At 49.9% G+C, this 22,536-nt stretch overlaps 1 protein-coding gene across 2 annotated transcripts in view; it reads right to left on the reverse strand.

Annotated features, from left to right (window-relative positions):
• LOC142256180 (sialic acid-binding Ig-like lectin 5) overlaps positions 1-22,536 on the reverse strand; it is a 42,868-nt gene that overhangs the window by 8,104 nt on the left and 12,228 nt on the right. For both annotated transcript variants that reach the window (XM_075327733.1, XM_075327732.1), the window contains one exon: positions 1,553-1,819. In XM_075327733.1, the coding sequence (XP_075183848.1) occupies positions 1,553-1,819 (267 nt within the window). The remainder of the gene's footprint in view (positions 1-1,552; positions 1,820-22,536) is intronic.

Below are 22,536 nucleotides of genomic sequence, written 5' to 3' on the forward strand. Positions count from 1 at the left end.
ATGTGTCAGTATTAGGTCTGCAGTCCATTAAGCTTCCATCCACTCTGGTTATTTTCTGGGTTTCCGAGTTATTGCTCTTTTTCCGATCTTCCTCTGTCACTGGATCACAACAGCCTCCATTCCAGACTTGTGTAACGTGCATCCCCCGGTACTTCCACTTTTAAGTTGCATACATGTTTGTCGGCCCAGTGATGAGCCAACTTGTCGATTCTGATATTTTGCCTGGATATCCACCTCTTGGCTTTTGAATGCATGGAATTCATTTCTTATTCTTCCAATTGTCATGGCCTCACATGATGCAGTTTTCCAATTTTCTTAGTCGTGAGACTGCTATCAATGAACTGGATGATGCTGTTTCTCTTTTCTTGGGAAATCTTCTTCATGGTGGCTCCTTGATTCAAAGCAGTAACTTTCGCTTGGGAATCAACCTCATAACACACTGAGCTATTAGTGATTGTGAGAATAGGTTGTAATTTGTATTATTATGCACGAAAAAAAGATTTTTGTACAACCAGGAGCAAAACAGTAACAATGCAGCAATATGACAATAATCTGCATAGCTAATCATATGCTAAATAGCTGCAAGTCAAATTTATATATGAGATAGCCAAGATGATTGTCTATAAAATGAAGGATGTCTTACATTTGAAGCTGCAGTGCATGGTGAGATATGAAGCCTGATGGTGGAATATGGAGCCAAACGTTCAAAACATTGTTACCCTTTTGCTCATCAGTCTATATTATTTTGAACTGTATCATAAAGTATTTGCATCACCTCAACCTTAAGGAGGGCTAAGTTTATGAAAATTATAGCTTCTACAGATTGGAAACTGTGTTCATGGACCCACCCTCGAGGAGTGTCGCTTATTAACTCAAACTGCATTGTAAAATAAGTTATTATTCTACATACAGGACAGATCTCATCTTGAAAAAAGGAAAAAATACAGCTCCAAACTCTTAGATAAAATTTGATGGCTTTATTACAAAAACTTGCTTGTTAAAATCCAATAGGCATAATGGAAAGGTATAACAATTACAAGACTCCAAGGGGCAAATTGACCATAAAATTAACAGCAACGCGTTTCAGACACTCCTTGCCGTTAATTTTATGGTCAATTTGCCCCTTGGGGTCTTGTAATTTTTATACCTTTGCATTATACCTATTGGATTTTAACAAGAAAGTTTTTGTAATAAAGCCATAAAATTTTATCTGAGAGTTTGGAGCTGGACCTTTTCCTTTTTCATGCTGCTTATCCTCACAGGACAGGGTGTTTTCGTGCTCCGTGGAGAAGAAGCCCAGGCAAAGGTGAGTTGGGTATCCATATACTTTTTTAGATCTCATCTTATCTTTTGTTGTTGATGAATCATCAAAGTAGAGATAGACCCAAGTGGCAAGTGATGGACCCCAACATCAAGTCAAAATTAGGTTGCCTTTTCCTAAGCCTTTGGGGCCCATTTTCAGTTGAAGTCTGGGTCCACCAGAGAAAGAAATCCTTAGATTTTTTTCTTGGGCCTCTACAACCCTGAAAATGGTTATTCCAGAAGAACTTACAGTAGGCATCAAGAAGAATGGTTTTCCTGGTCGTCTTCCCCTTGTTGTTCGTCATCTCACATGTGATGTTTTCCTGGTGATCATCTCTAGATGGGGTAAATGTTACGGTAGGGGAAATTTTCTTCCAGACGTCGGCCACATTACTCTTCCTCCATTGGAAAGTTAGGGATGTTGCTGGGCAGTTTCCCGGAGGAGCACAGGTCAGGGTCTTATTGATACCAGCAATCAGGGTCCCAGGATCTGAGATGACCGGTTCTTCTGTGAGATCTACACAAAAATATAAGAAATAAGAATTTATTATGATTTCTGACAAATATCTACAAGAATGGATCCAACACAAGCTTTGAAGAACCAATCACATGACCAAAAAACAATATAGTTCAACATGTTTTACTAATTTGATACTTGAGCTTCATCCTATAGCGGTTGAAATATCATTGGGGCATAAAAATAAAAAATGATTTCCAAGAATAAATAGGCGATAGAGATGTTCTCTATATTAAGGAAATATTTAATTAAAAGAAACTATGGAGCATCAAAGCCAAGAAAAGGATCCTATTTTGAATAAATAAGGGGTACTTTGCACACTGCGACATCGTAGTGTGTAAATCCTAGATGATCGTATCACCGGTGTAGTGTCTGGGAATTCCATAATTACGCGACTCCATCAGGTACGATGTTGTTCCTCGTTCCTGCGGCAGCACACATCGCTGTGTGTGAAGTCGCAGGAGCGAGGAATATCTCCTACCTGCGTCCTGCAGCTCATGCCGGCTATGCGAAAGGAAGGAGGTGGGCGGGATGTTTACGTCCCGCTCATCTCCGCCCCTCTGTTACTATTGGCCGCCTGCCGTGTGACGTCGCTATGACGCCGCATGACCCGCCCCCTTAATAAGGAGGCGGGTTGCCAGCCAGATCGACGTCTCAAGGCAGGTAAGTCCGTGTGAAGCTGCCGTAGCGATAATGTTTTCTACGGCTGCTATCACAAGATATCGCAGCCACGACGGGGGCGGGGACTATCGTGCTCGGCATCGCAAGCATCGGCTTGCGATGTTGTTGTGTGAAAAGTACCCCTAAGAGTTAGAAATTGTTACTGTCCTATGACCATTCATGCCAAGATTGACCATTGAATTGATGTCACAGATTTGTGGCTTGATTTGTTGTGAACCTGCCCAATAATTATACAACAAGGTCAATGCACATGAGGCTAATTAGCGCTGACTTTTCAATATGGAATCCATGATAATAACCAGTATATTACCGTTTTTTGTGAAATTTCTCCTACAAATGGCTATCAACAAAACACATTATTTTCAAGGTCAGGTAATGAGTAGTGATGAGCGAGCATGCTTGTTACTACTCGGTACTCGCACGAGTATCACTGTACTCGGGCTACTCGGCGGGTACCGAGTAATTTCGCGATACTCGTGCTGTACTCGTGGTCTTCATCCCTGCATGTTGGCGCTCTTTTGAGAGCCAGCCCTCATGCAGGGATTGGCTGGCAGACCACTGCAATGCCACAGCCCTGTTAGTTGTGGAATTGCAGTGATTGGCCGGCCTGCACAGCGTGACCGAGCCTTTATACCGGCGGGCGCGCTGTGCTCTGCTCACAGCCATCTCATATTCCCTGCTTTCCACGCCCACAGGCGCCTATGATTGGTTGCAGTGAGACACGCCCCCACGCTGAGTGACAGGTGTCTCACTGCACCCAATCACAGCAGCCGGTGGGCGTGTCTATACTGTGCAGTAAAATAAATAAATAAATAATTAAAAAAAACGGCGTGCGGTTCCCCCCAATTTTAATACCAGCCAGATAAAGCCATACAGCTGAAGGCTGGTATTCTCAGGATGGGGAGCCCCACGTTATGGGGAGCCCCCCACCCTAACAATATCAGTCAGCAGCCGCCCAGAATTGCCGCATACATTAGATGCGACAGTTCTGGGACTGTACCCGGCTCTTCCCGATTTACCCTAGTGCGTTGGCAAATCGGGGTAATAAGGAGTTAATGGCAGCCCATAGCTGCCACTAAATCCTAGATTAATCATGTCAGGCGTCTCCCCGAGATTCCTTCCATGATTAATCTGTAAATTACAGTTAAAAAACACACACACCCGAAAAATCCTTTATTAGAAATAAAAAACACTAACAAAGTCCCTCATCACCAATTTATTAACCCCGAAAAGCCCTCCATGTCCGGCGTACTCCACGGACCTCCAGCGTCGCGTCCAGCTGTGCTGCATCCAGGTGACAGGAGCTGCAGAATACACCGCCGCTCCGGTCACCTCCACGCAGCTAATGAGATGAGTATAGCGATCAGCTGAGCTGTCACTGAGGTTACCTGGATCCAGCGGTGGCCGCGGGTAACCTCAGTGACAGCAGCTGATCGCTATACTCATCTCATTAGCTGCGTGGAGGTGACCGGAGCGGCGGTGAGTAGCTGAGCTGTCACTGAGGTTACCCGCGGCCACCGCTGCATCCACCGCTGGATCCAGGTAACCTCAGTGACAGCTCAGCTGATCGCTATACTCACCTCAGTTGCTGTGTGAAGCTGACCGGAGCGGCGGTGAGTAGCGTGATCAGCTGAGCTGTCACTGAGGTTACCCGCGGCCACCGCTGCATCCACCGCTGGATCCAGGTAACCTCAGTGACAGCTCAGCTGATCGCTATACTCATCTCATTAGCTGCGTGGAGGTGACCGGAGCGGCGGTGTATTCTGCAGCTCCTGTCACCTTCATGCAGCACAGCTGGATGCGACGCTGGAGGACCGTGGATTACGCCGGACATGGAGGGCTTTTCGGGGTTAATAAATTGGTGATGAGGGACTTTGTTAGTGTTTTTTATTTCTAATAAAGGATTTTTCGGGTGTGTGTTTTTTAACTGTAATTTACAGATTAATCATGGAAGGAATCTCGGGGAGACGCCTGACATGATTAATCTAGGATTTAGTGGCAGCTATGGGCTGCCATTAACTCCTTATTACCCCGATTTGCCAACGCACCAGGGCAAATCGGGAAGAGCCGGGTACAGTCCCAGAACTGTCGCATCTAATGTATGCGGCAATTCTGGGCGGCTGCTGACTGATATTGTTAGGGTGGGGGGCTCCCCATAACGTGGAGCTCCCCATCCTGAGAATACCAGCCTTCAGCCGTATGGCTTTATCTGGCTGGTATTAAAATTGGGGGGGAACCGCACGCCGTTTTTTTTAATTATTTAATTATTTATTTCACTGCACAGTATAGACCCGCCCACCGGCTGCTGTGATTGGGTGCAGTGTGACACCTGTCACTCAGCGTGGGGGCGTGTCTCACTGCAACCAATCATAGGCGCAGGAAAGCAGGAAAGCAGGGAGTACGAGATTGTTTAATGGGCGGCCGGCTTTTTCAAAAGAGGAAAAGCCGCCGGAGCAGTGTGAACAGCTGTGCAGCGCCGCGGCAGTGATCGTGAAACGGTAAGTAAGAGAGAGGGGGGGGAATGACCGACAGACTGTGAGAGGGGGACAGACAAGACAGAGAGAGACCGACAGAGCGAGACCGACCGACGGGAGATAGAATGAAAAAAAAAATGACCGACATCGCTAGTAAAAAGCACAAAACGTGCGTTTTGAACATCGGAGTGCCACACAATGTTTTACGTAAAATCTTTCATGTATTAATCTCAAAAAGTAACATACACCAGCTCTATCTCACTATTGGGTATGTGCCCTTAACATTTCCGCCATGAAAATTCATTTTGGTGTCATTTTGGAAGGTTTTCTGGTGAGTCCGTAAAAATGGCGTAAAACGCGGACAAAATTGTTCACAGCTGTGACTTTTGAGTGATAAATGCTTCAAGGGGTCTTCCCCATGCTGTTGCCATGTCATTTGAGCACTCTTCTGAGACTTTTGTGACATTTTTAGGGTTTCTACATGCTGCCGGGGGGTCATTTCACAAAAATACTCGGGTCTCCCATAGGATAACATTGGGCTCGTTGCTCGGGCCGAGTACACGAGTATCTTGGGATGCTCGGCCCGAGCCTCGAGCACCCGAGCTTTTTAGTACTCGCTCATCACTAGTAATGAGGGTTACAAATACTCTACTTTGCTTCCTTCTCTTGTCCATATTGGCAACAATTTGAGAAAATACTTTCAGCAGCTGTTAGACCCTTTAAGAAGTGTTAGCACATGAGTGCAAACTGGTGGCTTACTCAGGAAATGGTACAAAATTGTGTGCGATGTCAATAAGTGATAACTCACTATATACAAAATAAGTCACAAGCTTGAAGAAAAACAAACAAGTCTCGCAAGTTACAATAAGGGATAGATAATTATTAGTGATGAGCGAGTACTAAAAAGCTCGGGTGCTCGAGGCTCGGGCCGAGCATCCCAAGATACTCGTGTACTCGGCCCGAGCACCGAGCCCAATGTTATCCTATGGGAGACCCGAGTATTTTTATGAAATGACCACCGGCAGCATGTAGAAACCCTAAAAATGTCACAAAAGTCTCAGAAGAGTGCTCAAATGACATGGCAGCAGCATGGGGAAGACCCCTTGAAGCATTTATCACTCAAAAGTCACAGCTGTGAACAATTTTGTCTGCGTTTTACGCCATTTTTACGGACTCACCAGAAAACCTTCCAAAATGACACCAAAATGAATTTTCATGGCGGAAATGTTAAGGGCACATACCCAATAGTGAGATAGAGCTGGTGTATGTTACTTTTGGAGATTACATGAAAGATTTTACGTGAAAACATTGTGTGGCACTCCGATGTCCCTGAGAAGAGACGTACATGAAGGCCTCTTGAGTCTAATGTGCCCATTTTGAGGAAGTGGGTCTATTGTAGTATAGCCCTTTGGCAGGGCAGCCAAAAATTGGGAGGCTCCACGTTGTCCCTGGATAGAGACGTGCATGAGGGCCTGTAAACCTGAAGTGTCCATTGTCAGGAAGTGGGTCTATTGTAGTATAGCCCTTTGGCAGGGCAGCCAAAAATTGGGAGGCTCCACGTTGTCCCTGGATAGAGACGTGCATGAGGGCCTGTAAACCTGAAGTGCCCATTGTAAGGAAGTGGGTCTATTGTAGTATAGCCCTTTGGCAGGGCAGCCAAAAATTGGGAGGCTCCACATTGTCCCTGGATAGAGACGTGCATGAGGGCCTGTAAACCTGAAGTGCCCATTGTAAGGAAGTGGGTCTATTGTAGTATAGCCCTTTGGCAGGGCAGCCAAAAATTGGGAGGCTCCACGTTGTCCCTGGATAGAGACGTGCATAAGGGCCTGTAAACGTGAAGTGCCCATTGTAAGGAAGTGGGTCTATTGTAGTATAGCCCTTTGGCAGGGCAGCCAATAATTGGGAGGGTCCACATTGTCCCTGGATAGAGACGTGCATGAGGGTCTGTAAACCTGAAGTGCCCATTGTAAGGAAGTGGGTCTATTGTAGTATAGCCCTTTGGCAGGGCAGCCAAAAATTGGGAGGCTCCACGTTGTCCCTGGATAGAGACCTGTTAGGTTCTTAGTGCGTCCGTGCTTGCATTTAAAAACCGCACATGTGTGCCTGTCGGTGGCAGCGTACAGGTGCACTTGTGTGCGTTTTGCACAAACTTGGATATAACGCACAAGTCTAGTGAATACACATCAGCACAGCATTGCAAAATGCGCAAGAGCGTTGGCAACGAACAATGAAGTGGACGTGATGGTGGTGCAGGCAGAGACCGAGGTCGTGTGCAAGCTCTAATTTCGCCACAACAAAGGGCCACATCTACTCGCTCGCACGTCCTGTCCCAAATTCTTGAGGACCGCAGCAGTACACCGCTCTTGAACCAAAACCAGTGTCAACAGGTTGTTAGTTGGATAGCGGATAATGCTTCCAGTCAGATTGGCACCACCACAAACACTCTGTCTTCCACACGGTCAAGTGTCAGTAGCCGTGATACTGCACCGCACATTTCAGAACCTGATCCTCCTTCCTACCACCAGGCCGAGTACACGTCCACGGACATTACTGATCCCACACTTGGACACTCGGAAGAGCTGTTCACGTTTCCATTCACACATTCTGGCCTCTCGCCAGCTCCTGTTGAAGTGGGCCATGACGAGATTGTATGTACAGATGCCCAAATATTTGAGCAGCCACGTTCTCACGAAGTTGGCAACGTGTCTCAACAAGGGGTGGACGATGATGAGACACAATTGTCAGGAAGTCAGGAGGAGGAGCAGGGTGCGGAAGAGGAAGACGACGTGGTGGATGATCCAGTAACTGACCCAACCTGGCAGGAGGATATGCAGAGCGAGGACAGCAGTGCACAAGGGGAGGGAGGCGTAGCATCCCAACAGGCAGTAAGAAGCAGGGTGGTGGCCCCAGGCAGACGTCAGGCAACCATTCCCCGGAACAACAACATGACACAAGGTGCCTGTACAAATGTTAGGTCTATCCGAGTCTGGCAGTTTTTTAAGTTGGCTCCAGAGGATTCTAAAAAGGCCATTTGCAACACCTGCCATGCCAGCATCAGCAGGGGTACCAAAACTAGCAGCCTGACCACCACCAGCATGATCAGGCACATGTCAGCCAAGCACCCGACTTTGTGGGATGTACAACAGAGTCGAGGAGCAGTTCTTGCTGATGTCACTGCTACGTCTTCGCTTGTTGTGCATGCGAGCCAATCCCCTGTCCATGCTGCCCGCGAACAAGCCTCCTCCGGCCCTGCACCTGCAGTTGCCCACGCAGAAATAACACCATAATCAAGCACGTCCTTGTCCCAGCGCAGCGTTCAGTTATCCATTCAGCAAACCTTTGAACGCAGGCGCAAATACACTGCCAACGCCCCACATGCCACACTTCTAAATGCTAACATTTCGTGACTGCTTGCGCTGGAAATGTTGCCTTTTAGGCTGGTGGAGACAGAAGCATTCCGCGACCTGATGGCGGCAGCTGTCCCACGTTACTCGGTCCCCAGCCGTCACTATTTCTCCCGGTGTGCCGTCCCCGCATTGCATAACCACGTGTCACAAAACATCACACGTGCCCTGAACAACGCTGTTTCACCCAAAGTCCACCTAACCACAGACACGTGGACAAGTGCTTGTGGGCAAGGCCGCTACATCTCGTTGACGGCACACTCGGTTAATATTGTGGAAGCTGGGACCCAGTCTGAGCGAGGGACGGAACACGTCCTTACCACACCAAGTTTTGCAAGTCCTACCTCAGTCAGGGTTTCACCCACACTCTACAGCTCCGGAATGTCATGCTCCTCAGCCTCCTCCTCCTGCGCATCTTCATCCACTTTACCCTCCACACCAGTCCCAAGCTGGAAGTGTCGCGGGCGGAGGAGGGGACGCTGCGCTCTCCCACTGCTCGGGGCCGGCTGCCGCTGCTCTACGGCTGCTGCTGCTTGGTGGCTCGAGCGATGGCCGGATCCCGGGGACTCGAGCGGCGCTCCTCGCCCGTGAGTGAAAAGGGGTGGTTTGCGTTTTGGGGATATTGTCCGTGACGCCACCCACGGTTGTGGTGATTGTGTGGACACCACCCCTGCTCTGGACGGGGATCCCGGGAGCCTGTGACAGGGAGCAGCTTTGTTGTTATTTCTCCCCTCCGTGGGTAGGGGGGTTGGTTGTCCCGGGGCCCGGTGATGGGGTAGAGATGGATGACAGGCGGGTTGCGGGGCCTGATGAGGTGCAGGGTCGCAGGGGCAGCGCTGTGCCGCACGGCACGGAGGTACTCACTCAGCCCAATGATGATGACACAGTTCACGGTAAAACAAGCGGCTGGATGGACGGGTCCCTCGGACGGCTGCGGTTGTTCCTCCCTGCAGGTTAGTGATGACTGTCTCTCCCTGCACCTAAGTTCAGTGTTGGTAGCGATGGGTTCCCACCGGTAACCCGCTCCCCGACCTGGATATGGGCCGGAGGAGCCCCTTTTGCCCACAGGCGCTGGCCCTGGGAGACGGTTGCCCTTGGCGGTGGCGGTGTCTCCCCTTCACGGTTGGACGGTTGCCTTCTATCGGGACTTGGCTGTTTGGAAACCCGGAGGTCCCCTTCACTAACGGATTTGGCAAATTCACGGCGACTCCAAGCCTTGCCGGGATCCGAAAGGCCCCTGCCAATGGTGCTGGCTTCTCTTTGTATACCGGTCCGGTACCGCCGGGTCACCACCCGTCCACGGTCCTTACGGCAGACTCCAATCGGCCTCCACTGCAGATGGTCACCACATCCTGCCAACCTTGCTGTCCTGTCCGGGCCACACACCCGGACCAACTTCAGGCTCTTTGCTGTCACTTTTCTCCTCTCTACTACTTTCCTCCTTCCACTTCCTTAGCTTAACTCTCACTGCCTGTGTTTTCCCTCCTCCAGGACTGTGAACTCCTTGGTGGGTGGAGACCAACCGCCTGGCTCCACCCCCTGGTGTGGACAACAGCCCCTGGGGAAGGCAACAAGGATTTTGTGTTTTGACTATGATGTGCCTGCAGGGAGTGTGGGGTGTGTAAGTGTTGTGCTCTGTGGCCCCTGGCTTGTCCAGGGTGACACAGAAGCACTGCAGCACTGCCTCGGCGAAGCGGCAACAGGCTGTGCTGAAGCTAATCTGCATAGGTGACAAACCCCACAATGCAGAAGAGGTGTGGACAGCTCTGAAACAGCATGCAGATCACTGGCTCACACCTCTGAACCTAAAGCCAGGAAAGGTCGTGTGTGACAATGGCCGGAACCTGGTGGCGGCTTTGAGGCGAGGCCAGCTGACACATGGTCCATGCGTGGCCCATGTGCTCAACCTCGTGGTTCAGCGGTTTCTAAAGTCATACCCAGAGCTGTCTGATCTGCTGGTAAAAGTTCGCCACCTGTCTGCACATTTTCGAAAGTCACCTACTGCTTCAGCCGGCCTTGCCGGCTTTCAGCGCCATTTGCATCTTCCGGCTCACAGACTGGTGTGTGATGTCCCCACGCGTTGGAATTCAACTCTGCACATGTTGGTCAGGATATGTGAGCAGAAGAGGGCAGTTGTTGAGTACCTGCATCACCTAAGCCGTAGGGAAATGGGTCAAACTCCACACATAATACCTGAGGAGTGGAGATGGATGTCCGACCTATGTACCATCCGCCAAAACTTTGAGGACTCCACCAAGATGGTGAGCGGCGATGACGACATTATTAGCGTCACCATACCGCTTCTCTGCCTTCTAAAATGGTCTCTGCTCAAAAACAAACATGATGCATTGCAGGCGGAGCGCGATGAGTTTGAGCAAGAAACAGTAGTGGGTGTGGGTGATAACACACAGCCCAGCCTCGTCTCATCACAACGTGCAGTGGAGGACTATGACGAGGAGGAGGATGAAGACATGGAGCAACTCTCCGGCCAAATTGAGGATATGACATGCAGTCATATCCTCGGTTCAGCGTGTCTGGCCAGAGGACAGGGTAGATGATGAGGAGGAGGACAGCATGTTCAGTCATCGTGTTGGTCAGGATACTGAAGTGATGGCTGTTAAGAGTCTGGCACACATGGCTGACTTTATGGTAAGCTGCCTGTCTCGTGACCCTCGCGTTAAGAACATCTTGGCCGACAATCATTACTGGTTGGTAACACTGTTACACCCACGCTACAAGGAGAACTTTATGTCTCTTATTCCCGAGGCGGAGAGGTCAGGCAAAATGCAGCAGTTCCAGAAGGCCATAGTCACGGAAGTAGGCAAAGCATTCCCCTCACAAAACGCTAGCGGCATAAGTCAGGAATCAGTGGACAACCAAGGCGTACAGCCGAGAGGGGCACAAGTCCAATCCGCCAGAGGTAGGGGAACAGTCTTTAAGATGTGGGACAGTTTTCTCAGCTCCTCACATACCACAGCCCCTGAGGTGCGGGGTAGTGCCACAAGAAATCCTAAGTTTGCCCATATGCTCAAGGAGTACCTTGCAGATCAAACAACTGTACTCCGACATTCCTCTGTGCCTTACAATTAATGGGTATCCAAGCTGGACACGTGGCATGAATTGGCTCTCTACGCCTTGGAAGTCCTGGCCTGCCCTGCCGCTAGCGTTTTGTCAGAGCGTGTTTTTAGTGCCGCAGGTGGAATCATTACAGATAAACGCACCCGCCTGTCAACTGTAAATGCTGACAGGCTGACTCTGATCAAGATGAACAAGGGTTGGATTGGGCCAGACTTCACCACACCACCAGCAAATGACAGTGGAATTTAAAGTTTGTAACGGGAATTTGCCATGTACCTCCACTCACCCATGGGTACACACTTCTGGACTTTGGCTAATCGCTGGACTGCTCCTCCTTCTCCTCATGCGTCATCATGATGACCGTTACAATAGTTAGGCCGTTGTTTCAGGTATACCCCAGTGGTAAATTTTTTCGCCCATTCTTTCAGAATGGGCATTACAACGACAGGAGACCCACTCCTTTGCAATGGGAACAATGTTTAGAGGCCCTCATGCACATCTCTATCCAGGGACAATGTGGAGCCTCCAAATTTTTGGCTGCCCTGCCTAAGGGCTATACTGCAATAGACCCACTTCCTTACAATGGGCACTTCAGGTTTACAGGCCATCATGCACGTCTCTATCCAGGGACAATATGGAGCCTGACGCTGCCACCGACAGGCACACACGTGCGGTTTTTAAATGCAAGCACGGACGCACTAAGAACCTAACAGGTTTTTAGGAGCGACAATTACTGAGAAGTCTGACACTATCAGACACTGCTGACTGACGTGTATTATACACTACACTTGTGCGTTATATATTAGTTTGTGCAAAACGTGCACCTGTACGCTGCCACCGACAGGCACACACGTGCGGTTTTTAAATGCAAGCACGGACACACTAAGAACCTAACAGGTTTTTAGGAGCGACAATTACTGAGAAGTCTGACACTATCTGGACTGTTTTAGACTGTGTACACCAGCCCCAGATATGATGAAGGCTGGTATACGGTCACCACTAGGAATGGCTATATACCCTGCCTGCCTGCCTGCCTGTATACTGCTACAATAGTCCTGACAAGGACTCTTCTGGTCACTAGCCTGTATTCCGACCTGGCTATACCCTGCCTGTATACAGCAACAATAGTCCTGAGAAGGACTCTGCTACTGTACTCCGACCTGGTTATACCCTGCCTGCCTGTATACAACTATAATAGTCCTGAGAAGGACTCTGCTACTGTACTCCGACCTGGCTATACCCTGCCTGCCTGTATACAACTATAATAGTCCTGAGAAGGACTCTGCTACTGTACTCCGACCTGGCTATACCCTGCCTGCCTGTATACAACTAGAATAGTCCTGAGAAGGACTCTTCTGGTCACTAGCCTGTATTCCGACCTGGCTATACCCTGCCTGTATACAGCAACAATAGTCCTGAGAAGGACTCTGCTACTGTACTCCGACCTGGCTATACCCTGCCTGCCTGTATACAACTAGAATAGTCCTGAGAAGGACTTCTGGTCACACTGTTTGCAGCCCTGCTACGGAAATAGCTATAAAGGGCCGCAAACCTTTCCCTGAAGCAGCGACACTCTCCCTGCACTCACTGTCTGGATGGCTGTGAGCAGAGCACAGCGCGCCCGCCGGTATAAAGGCTCGGTCACGCTGTGCGGGCCGGCCAATCACTGCAATTCCACAACTAACAGGGCTGTGGCATTGCAGTGGTCTGCCAGCCAATCCCTGCATGAGGGCTGGCTCTCAAAAGAGCGCCAACATGCAGGGATGAAGACCACGAGTACAGCACGAGTATCGCGAGATTACTCGGTCCCCGCCGAGTAGCCCGAGTACAGTGATACTCGTGCGAGTGCCGAGTAGTAACAAGCATACTCGCTCATCACTAATAATTATATATATATATATATATATATATATATATATATACTAGAAGGTGGCCCGATTCTACGCATCGGGTATTCTAGAATTTACGTATTGTGTAGTTCATGTATGATTTTTGTTATATATATATATATAGATGTTGTTGTGTGTAGTTACCAAGTGTTTGTGTAGGGCGCTGTACATGTTCTGAGTGTCGCGGGGGGTGAGAGCGGTGTTGTATGTGTGTTGCGTGTGTTGCGTTGTTTGTGGAGCGCTGTGTGTCTGTAGCGTTGTGTGTGTGTTGTGCGGTTTGTGTGGGTGTGGTGTGTTTTGGGGGGAGGTATGTTTTGAGCAATGTGTGTGTTGTGCAGTATGTGCGTATATTTGTGTGTGCAGCGTTGTCTGTGTGTGTGGGTGTCTGTGTAGGGCGTTGTTTGTGATTCCTAGTGTGTGTGTGTTGTGCAGTGCGCGTGTGTGTGTGTGTTGGGGGGAGGTGTGCACCTCCCATCGTGCTCCATCCCCCATGCTGCGCACCCCTCATCGTGCTGCATCCCCCATGCTGCGCACTCCCAAACGTGCTCCATCCGCCATGCTGCGCACTCCCAAACGTGCTCCATCCGCCATGCTGCGCACTCCCAAACGTGGTCCATCCGCCATGCTGCGCACTCCCAAACGTGCTCCATCCGCCATACTGCGCACTCCCCATCGTGCTGCATCCCCCATGCTGCGCACTCCCAAACGTGCTCCATCCGCCATGCTGCGCACTCCCCATCGTGCTCTATCCGCCATGCTGCACACTCCCAAACGTGCTCCATCCGCCATGCTGCGCACTCCCAAACGTGCTCCATCCGCCATGCTGCGCACCCCCTATCATGCTCCATCCGCCATGCTGCGCACTCCCAAACGTGCTCCACCCGCCATGCTGCGCACTCCCAAACGTGCTCCATCCGCCATGCTGCGCACTCCCAAACGTGGTCCATCCGCCATGCTGCGCACTCCCAAACGTGCTCCATCCGCCATGCTGCGCACTTCCAAACGTGCTCCATCCGCCATACTGCGCACTCCCCATCGTGCACCATCCGGCATGCTGCGCACTCCCAAACGTGCTCCATCCGCCATGCTGCGCACTCCCAAACGTGCTCCATCCGCCATGCTGCGCACTCCCAAACGTGCTCCATCCGCCATGCTGCGCGCTCCCAAACGTGCTCCATCCGCCATGCTGCGCGCTCCCAAACGTGGTCCATCCGCCATGCTGCGCACTCCCAAACGTGCTCCATCCGCCATGCTGCGCACTCCGAAACGTGCTCCATCCGCCATACTGCGCACTCCCAAACGTGCTCCATCCGCCATACTGCGCACTCCCCATCGTGCACCATCCGGCATGCTGCGCACTCCTAAACATGCTCCATCCGTCATGCTGCGCACTCCCAAACGTGCTCCATCCGTCATGCTGCGCACTCCCAAACGTGCTCCATCCGCCATGCTGCGCACTCCCAAACGTGCTCCATCCGCCATGCTGCGCACCCCCCATCATGCTCCATCCGCTTAGGAGTGCGCAGCATGCCGGATGGTGCACGATGGGGAGTGCGCAGTATGGCGGATGGAGCACGTTTGGGAGTGCGCAGCATGGCGGATGGAGCACGTTTGGGAGTGCGCAGCATGGCGGATGGACCACGTTTGGGAGTGCGCAGCATGGCGGATGGACCACGTTTGGGAGTGCGCAGCATGGCGGATGGACCACGTTTGGGAGTGCGCAGCATGGGGGATGCAGCACGATGGGGAGTGCGCAGTATGGCGGATGGAGCACGTTTGCTCAGCCTCTCTCCTTCCAGCCTCCCTCAGCATCAGCCCCCCCCTCCCAGCCTTCCCCAAGATCAGCCTCTCTGCTCCCAGCCTCCTCCAGCACGCCGTGCTCCTCTGCCGACACTCACCCACACCCGATCGCATCCACTCACCCACACAACCGATCGCATCCACTCACCCACACAACCGATCGCATCCACTCACACACACAACCGATCGCATCCACTCACACACACAACCGATCGCATCCACTCACACACACAACCGATCGCATCCACTCACACACACCCGATCGCATACACTCACACACACACCCGATCGCATCCACTCACACACACACAACCGATCGCATACACTCACACACACACCCGATCGCATACACTCACACACACACCCGATCGCATACACTCACACACACCCGATCGCATCCACTCACCCACACAACCGATCGCATCCACTCACACACACAACCGATCGCATCCACTCACCCACACAACCGATCGCATCCACTCACCCACACAACCGATCGCATCCACTCACACACACAACCGATCGCATCCACTCACACACACAACCGATCGCATCCACTCACACACACACCCGATCGCATACACTCACACACACCCGATCGCATACACTCACACACACAGACACTGACGATATCGCACATACGCGCTGATACTCACAACATCCGGGGATATCACATGCTTCTGGCCATGTGATCCTCCGTCAGGTCCTGGAAGATCACAGCACAATATCGCCGCCGAGAAGCAAGCGATATCCCAGGATGCTGTGAGTATGTGGATGCGATGTGATGTGTGTGTGTGAGTGAGTGTGATCTGATTTGTGTGTGTGTGTGTGTGTGTGCTGTTATGTTATGTATGTTCTGCAGCTGCAGGACCTTGATGTGTGGATGCGATGTGATGTGTGTGTGAGGTGTGTGTGAGAGTGAGTGTGAGCCGGTGTACACTGGTAACTATGATACACATCGGGTAACCAAGGGACCTTAGTTACCCGATGTGTATAATGGTTACCAGCGTTCACGGCCTCCGTTAAGATCCCAGCATCGCAAGGTTATGTCTGGCGCTGCCGGGATCCTGACGGAGCCGGTGTAGAAGCAAGCGATATCCCAGCATGTTGTGATGTGTGGATGTGATGTGTGAGGTGTGTGTGAGAGTGAGTGTGATCTGATGTGTGTGTACTCACCTGGGAATCGGAGCCCCGTGTCAGTTGGGCCACAGCGAGCGTGCATTGCGTGAGGGGGCGGGGCCTGCAGAGAGCCGGGGCGAGAGGCCAATCCGTGTGGGGGGGCGGGGCCATGGCGAGCCCAGCGGCCAATCAGCTTTGTGTCACCGTAAGGACACAATTTCGGAGCATGACAGACAGACAGACAGACAGACAGACAGAATAAGGCAATTATATATATAGATATATATATATATATTTAATATTCTAATTTTCTGAGATAATGTCGTTTGGGTTTTCATTGGCTGTAAGCCATAATCATCAATATTAACAGAGATAAAGACTTGAAATAGATCCCTCTGTGTGTAATGACTCTATATAATATATAGGAATAGATCCCTCTGTGTGTAATGACTCTATATAATATATAGGAATAGATCCCTCTGTGTGTAATGAATCTATATAATATATAGGAATAGATTCCTCTGCGTGTAATGACTCTATATAATATATAGAAATAGATCCCTCTGTGTGTAATGACTCTATATAATATATAGGAATAGATTCCTCTGCGTGTAATGACTCTATATAATATATAGAAATAGATCCCTCTGTGTGAAATGACTTTATATAATATATATGAACAGATTCCTCTGTGTGTAATGACTCTATATAATATATAGGAATAGATCCCTCTGTGTGTAATGACTCTATAATATATGGGAATAGATCCCTCTGTGTGTAATGACTCTTTATAATATATAGGAATAGATCCCTCTGTGTGTATTGACTCTATATAATATATAGGAATAGATCCCTCTGTGTGTAATGACTCTATATAATATATAGGAATAGATTCCTCTGCGTGTAATGACTCTATATAATATATAGAAATAGATCCCTCTGTGTGTAATGACTCTATATAATATATAGGAATAGATCCCTCTGTGTGTAATGACTATATAATATATAGAAATAGATCCCTCTGTGTGTAATGACTCCAAATAATATATGGGAATAGATCCCTCTGTGTGCAATGATTCTATATAATATATAGGAATAGATCCCTCTGTGTGTAATGACTCTATATAATATATGTTTCATTTTTTTGTATTGAATTTCTGCAATAAATTAACTTTTTGATAATATTCTTAGTTATTGAGATGCACCTGCATATCTATACATCTATATATATAATTGCCTTATTCTGTCTGTCTGTCTGTCTGTCTGTCTGTCTATCTGTCTGTCTATCTGTCTGTCTATCTGTCTGTCTGTCATGCTCCAAAATTGTGTCCTTATGGTGACACAAAGCTGATTGGCCGCTGGGCTCGCCATGGCCCCGCCCCCCACACGGATTGGCCGCTCGCCCAGGCTGCGCCCCCACACGGATTGGCCAGCCGCTTGCCCAGGCTCCGCCCCCCCCACAGATTGGCCTCTCGCCCCGGCACCCTGCAGGCATTGGCAATTCGGCCACACCACGCCCCGCCCCCTCACGCAATGCACGCTAGCTCTGGCCCCGCCCCCTCCCTCCCCCCGCGCATTCCCCGAACTGACACGGCTGTCGCGGAGGTGAGTACTGTACTCCCAACCCCCCCCCCCGCGCATTCCCCGAACTGACACGGCTGTCACGGAGGTGAGTACTGTACTCCCCCCACCCCCCCCGGCCCCCGCTCGCACGGGAGTGGTGTGGATACGTTGGTAACCATGCTCGCATGGTTACAAGCGCATCAAGGTCCTGCTGCGGCGGAAGATCCACGCGCACACACATAACAGCACACACACAAACATACACACACATCAGATCACACTCACTCTCACACACACCTCACACACACCTCACACACACCTCACATCGCATCCACACACTCACAGCATCCTGGGATATCGCTTGCTTCTCGGCCTCGATACTGTGCTGTTGTGACCTTCCAGGACCTGACGGAGGATCACATGGCCTGCAGCATGTGGTATCTCCGGATGTTGTGAGTGTGAGCGTGTATGTGCGATATCGTCAGTGTCTGTGTGTGTGAGTGTATGCGATCGGGTGTGTGTGAGTGGATGCGATCGGGTGTTTGTGAGTGGATGCGATCGGGTGTGTGTGAGTGGATGCGATCGGGTGTGTGTGAGTGGATGCGATCGGGTGTGTGTGAGTGGATGCGATCGGGTGTGTGTGAGTGGATGCGATCGGGTGTGTGTGAGTGGATGCGATCGGGTGTGTGTGAGTGGATGCGATCGGGTGTGTGTGAGTGGATGCGATCGGGTGTGTGTGAGTGGATGCGATCGGGTGTGTGAGTGTCGGCAGAGGAGCACGGCGTGCTGGAGGAGGCTGGGAGCAGAGAGGCTGATCATGGGGAAGGCTGGGAGGGGGAGGCTGATGCTGGGGGAGACTGGGAGGGGAAGGCTGATGCTGAAGGAGGCTGGGAGGGGGAGGCTGGGAGGAAGGAGGCTGGGAGGAGAGAGGCTGATCCTGGGTAAGGCTGGGAAGGGGAGGCTGATGCTGAGGGAGGCTTGAAGCAGAGAGGCTGATGCTGGGGGAGGCTGGAAGGAGAGAGGCTGAGGCTGGGAGGAGAGAGGCTGATGCTGGGGAAGGCTGATGCTGAGGGAGGCTGGGAGGGGAAAGCTGATGCTGGGGAAGGCTGGGAGGACGGAGGCTGGGAGGAGAGAGGCTGATCCTGGGGAAGGCTGGGAGAGGGAGGCTGATGCTGGGGGAGGCTGGAAGGAGAGAGGCTGATGCTGGGGGAGGCTGGAAGAAGAGAGGCTGATGCTGGGGGAGGCTGATGCTGGGGGAGGCTGGGAGGAGAGAGGCTGATGCTGGGGAAGGCTGGGAGGAGAGAGGCTGATGCTGGGGACAGAGAGGAAAGGCTGATGCTGGGAGGAGAGAGGCTGATGCTGGGATGAGAGAGGCTGATGCTGGGAGGAGAGAGGCTGATGCTGGGGGAGGCTGGGAGGGGGAGGCTGATGCTGGGGGAGGCTGGGACGAGGGAGGCTGATGCTGGTGGAGGCTGATGCTTGGGGAGGCTGATGCTGGGGGAGGCTGGAAGGAGAGAGGCTGATGCTGGTGGAGGCTGATGCTTGGGGAGGCTGATGCTGGGGGAGGCTGGGAGGGGAAAGCTGATGCTGAGGGAGGCTGGGAGGGGGAGGCTGGGAGGAAGGAGGCTGGGAGGAGAGAGGCTGATCCTGGGGAAGGCTGGGAAGGGGAGGCTGATGCTGAGGGAGGCTGGAAGGAGAGAGGCTGATGCTGGGGGAGGCTGGAAGGAGAGAGGCTGATGCTGGTGGAGGCTGATGCTTGGGGAGGCTGATGCTGGGGGAGACTGGGAGCGGAAGGCTGATGCTGAGGGAGGCTGGGAGGGGGAGGCTGGGAGGAAGGAGGCTGGGAGGAGAGAGGCTGATCCTGCGGAAGGCTGGGAAGGGGAGGCTGATGCTGAGGGAGGCTGGAAGGAGAGAGGCTGATGCTGGGGGAGGCTGGAAGGAGAGAGGCTGAGGCTAGGAGGAGAGAGGCTGATGCTGGGGAAGGCTGATGCTGGTGGCAGCATGGCGGATGGAGCACGATGGGGGGTGCACAGCATGGGGGATGGAGCACGATGGGAGGTACACACCTCCCCCCAACACACACACACAAACAACACACCACACACACACTGGGAACCACAAACACCACCCTACACAGACACCCACACACACAGACAACGCTGCACACACCCAACACACAAACACCGTGGCATACATAAATATACACACATACCACGCAACACACACACATTGCACAAAACATACCTCCCCCCAAAACACACCACACCCACACAAACCGCGCAACACACACACACAACGCTACAGACACACAGCGCTCCACAAACAACGCAACACACGCAACACACATACAACACCGCTCTCACCCCCCGCCACACCCAGACAACACCCAGAACATGTACAGCGCCCTACACAAACACTTGGTAACTACAGACAACAACATCTATATATATATATATATATATATATATATATACATAACAAAAATCATACATTAACTACACAATACGTAAATTCTAGAATACCCGATGCGTAGAATCGGGCCACCTTCTAGTATATAATATTTACCTAGAAAATTGGTGACGACTGACGAGTTCAATACATATTTCACCCACTGCATATTTATACATATACAGCGGGTGAAATAAGTATTGAACTCATCACCAATTTTCTAGGTAAATGTATTTCTAAAGTGGCTATTGACATGATATTCTTATCAGATATCAGTCACAACTCATCCAATCCACACAGGCAAAGAAATTAATCCATAGTTGTCCATAAATTTAGTGATGTGTAATAATGAAAAATGATACAGGGAAAAATAATTGATCACGTGCAAAAATCCATGAAAACCTATGCCACCAGCTGAAATCTATCAGTAGTTAGAAAGCAATCCTTACAATTAGTGAGAAATAATATCAGGTGGTTCAGCTATGGCCGATAAAATGTAGGTCATTGCTAAGGCGTCACACAAGAGACATCTCATGATGGGTAAAACCAGTGAGCTGTCTCAAGACCATTGTAACCTTATTATTGCAAAACATACTGATGGCATTAGTTACAAAAGAATTTCTAAAGTACTGAAGAGTCCAATGAGCTGTTAGGTCCATAATTCGGAAGTGTAAAGAACAGAATTTCACCTTAAACCGGCCACAACCAGGTTCTACCCACAAGCTTTCAGAGAGAGAAGAGAAAATAGCGATCAGAAGAGTTGTCCAAGAGCCTAGAACAACCTGTGGTGAGCTACAGAAAGACCTGGAATTAGCAGGTACATTTGTTTCACAGAAGGAGCTGGGAACCTGCAGGATGTGAGGAGTGTATGGAAGAATGGGCTCAAATCCCACCTGAGCAATGTAGGGGAGTATTGTCTCCATACAGGAGGCGTCTGGAAGCTTCATCACCAACACAGAAGAATGTACCAAGTATTAATCTAGTTTCATTAAGGTGTTCAATACTTTCTCCCTGTTTTATTTCTCATTATTACACATAATTTATGGACATCTATGGTTTGATTTCTTTGCCTGTGTGGATTGGATGGGTTGCTACTGACATCTGGTGAGAATTCATGTCAATAGTTCCTTTACAAATATATTTACTTAGAAAATTGGTGACGTGTTGAATAATGATTTCACTTACTGTGTATACAGTATGTAAAACCAGTTATAGACTTAAATAAACAAGTAAATATCCTCGCAGGCTGACAGGAGAGGCGGTTATAGAAGGTGAGGCCTCCGGAGGGTGAGTATGAAACAGAGAGCAGGGGACTTTTTTTAAAGAACCACTCCAGTGGTAAATTAAAAAATGCTGGAGGGGAGCTTTAAGAAAAGTGGTCCCCACCATAATAATAGTAGGGAGTGTACAATTCATAGTGAGGAGGTAATGATTATTGAACAAGGGGGAATAAAAGCTATGCTAGAAAATGTCACATAAAGGATAAAATCAATATTTTTTTGAAAGTATTTTGTGTAGAAAAAAAACTATTAAAACCAAGTAAAATTGCAAAAAGCAATGTGACCAACAGAGAGAACGGACTGGGCTCAAATAATGAGACAATAAACTATCACAGGGTAAATAAGGAGAAGGAATCCTCTTGAGAAGACTCGTATAAGCACAAGAAAAAGGTATAAAAACCAGGTTGAACAAGAGAAAATAATAAAACAAATAAATTATATGTATACAGTATATATATATATATATATATATATATATATATATATATATATACACATTCTGAGGTTGTGGTCACTGAATGTATTGGGGACACTCACTTGACTGCTATAACTGAGGCACAAAGGAACACATTTCCATTTAAAAGTCCAGTTGGTTTATTTAATGCCGCATAAACCACATTGCAACTTAAGCACAAAAACCTCTTCTGACTTAAAAGAATATACACAGTTTTCCAGTCCATTAAACTGCGGACTCACCCAGTGATCACACTGACCCTAGTCAGGATTAATATACAGATTCTCAGTCCGTTCCTCTCAGGAGATTTAGCAGTCTCTGCATTCACTAAAGTGAGTCCACACACTTCTCCATGGGGTTTCTTCATGGAAGCCTGGCAGCGTCCTCACACACACTGCCTTTCTCCATCTGGTGTCTGCCAGTCTCTAAACACAGGCTGACGTCCTTCAGCTCTGTTCCATACAGAGGCTCCTGCCTCTCAGAGATTAGAAACCTTTCTCAGTCTGGGAAGCTGCTTCTCCTACAGT

Source organism: Anomaloglossus baeobatrachus, chromosome 11 (assembly GCF_048569485.1).
Source record: "Anomaloglossus baeobatrachus isolate aAnoBae1 chromosome 11, aAnoBae1.hap1, whole genome shotgun sequence".
Lineage (NCBI taxonomy): Eukaryota > Metazoa > Chordata > Amphibia > Anura > Aromobatidae > Anomaloglossus > Anomaloglossus baeobatrachus.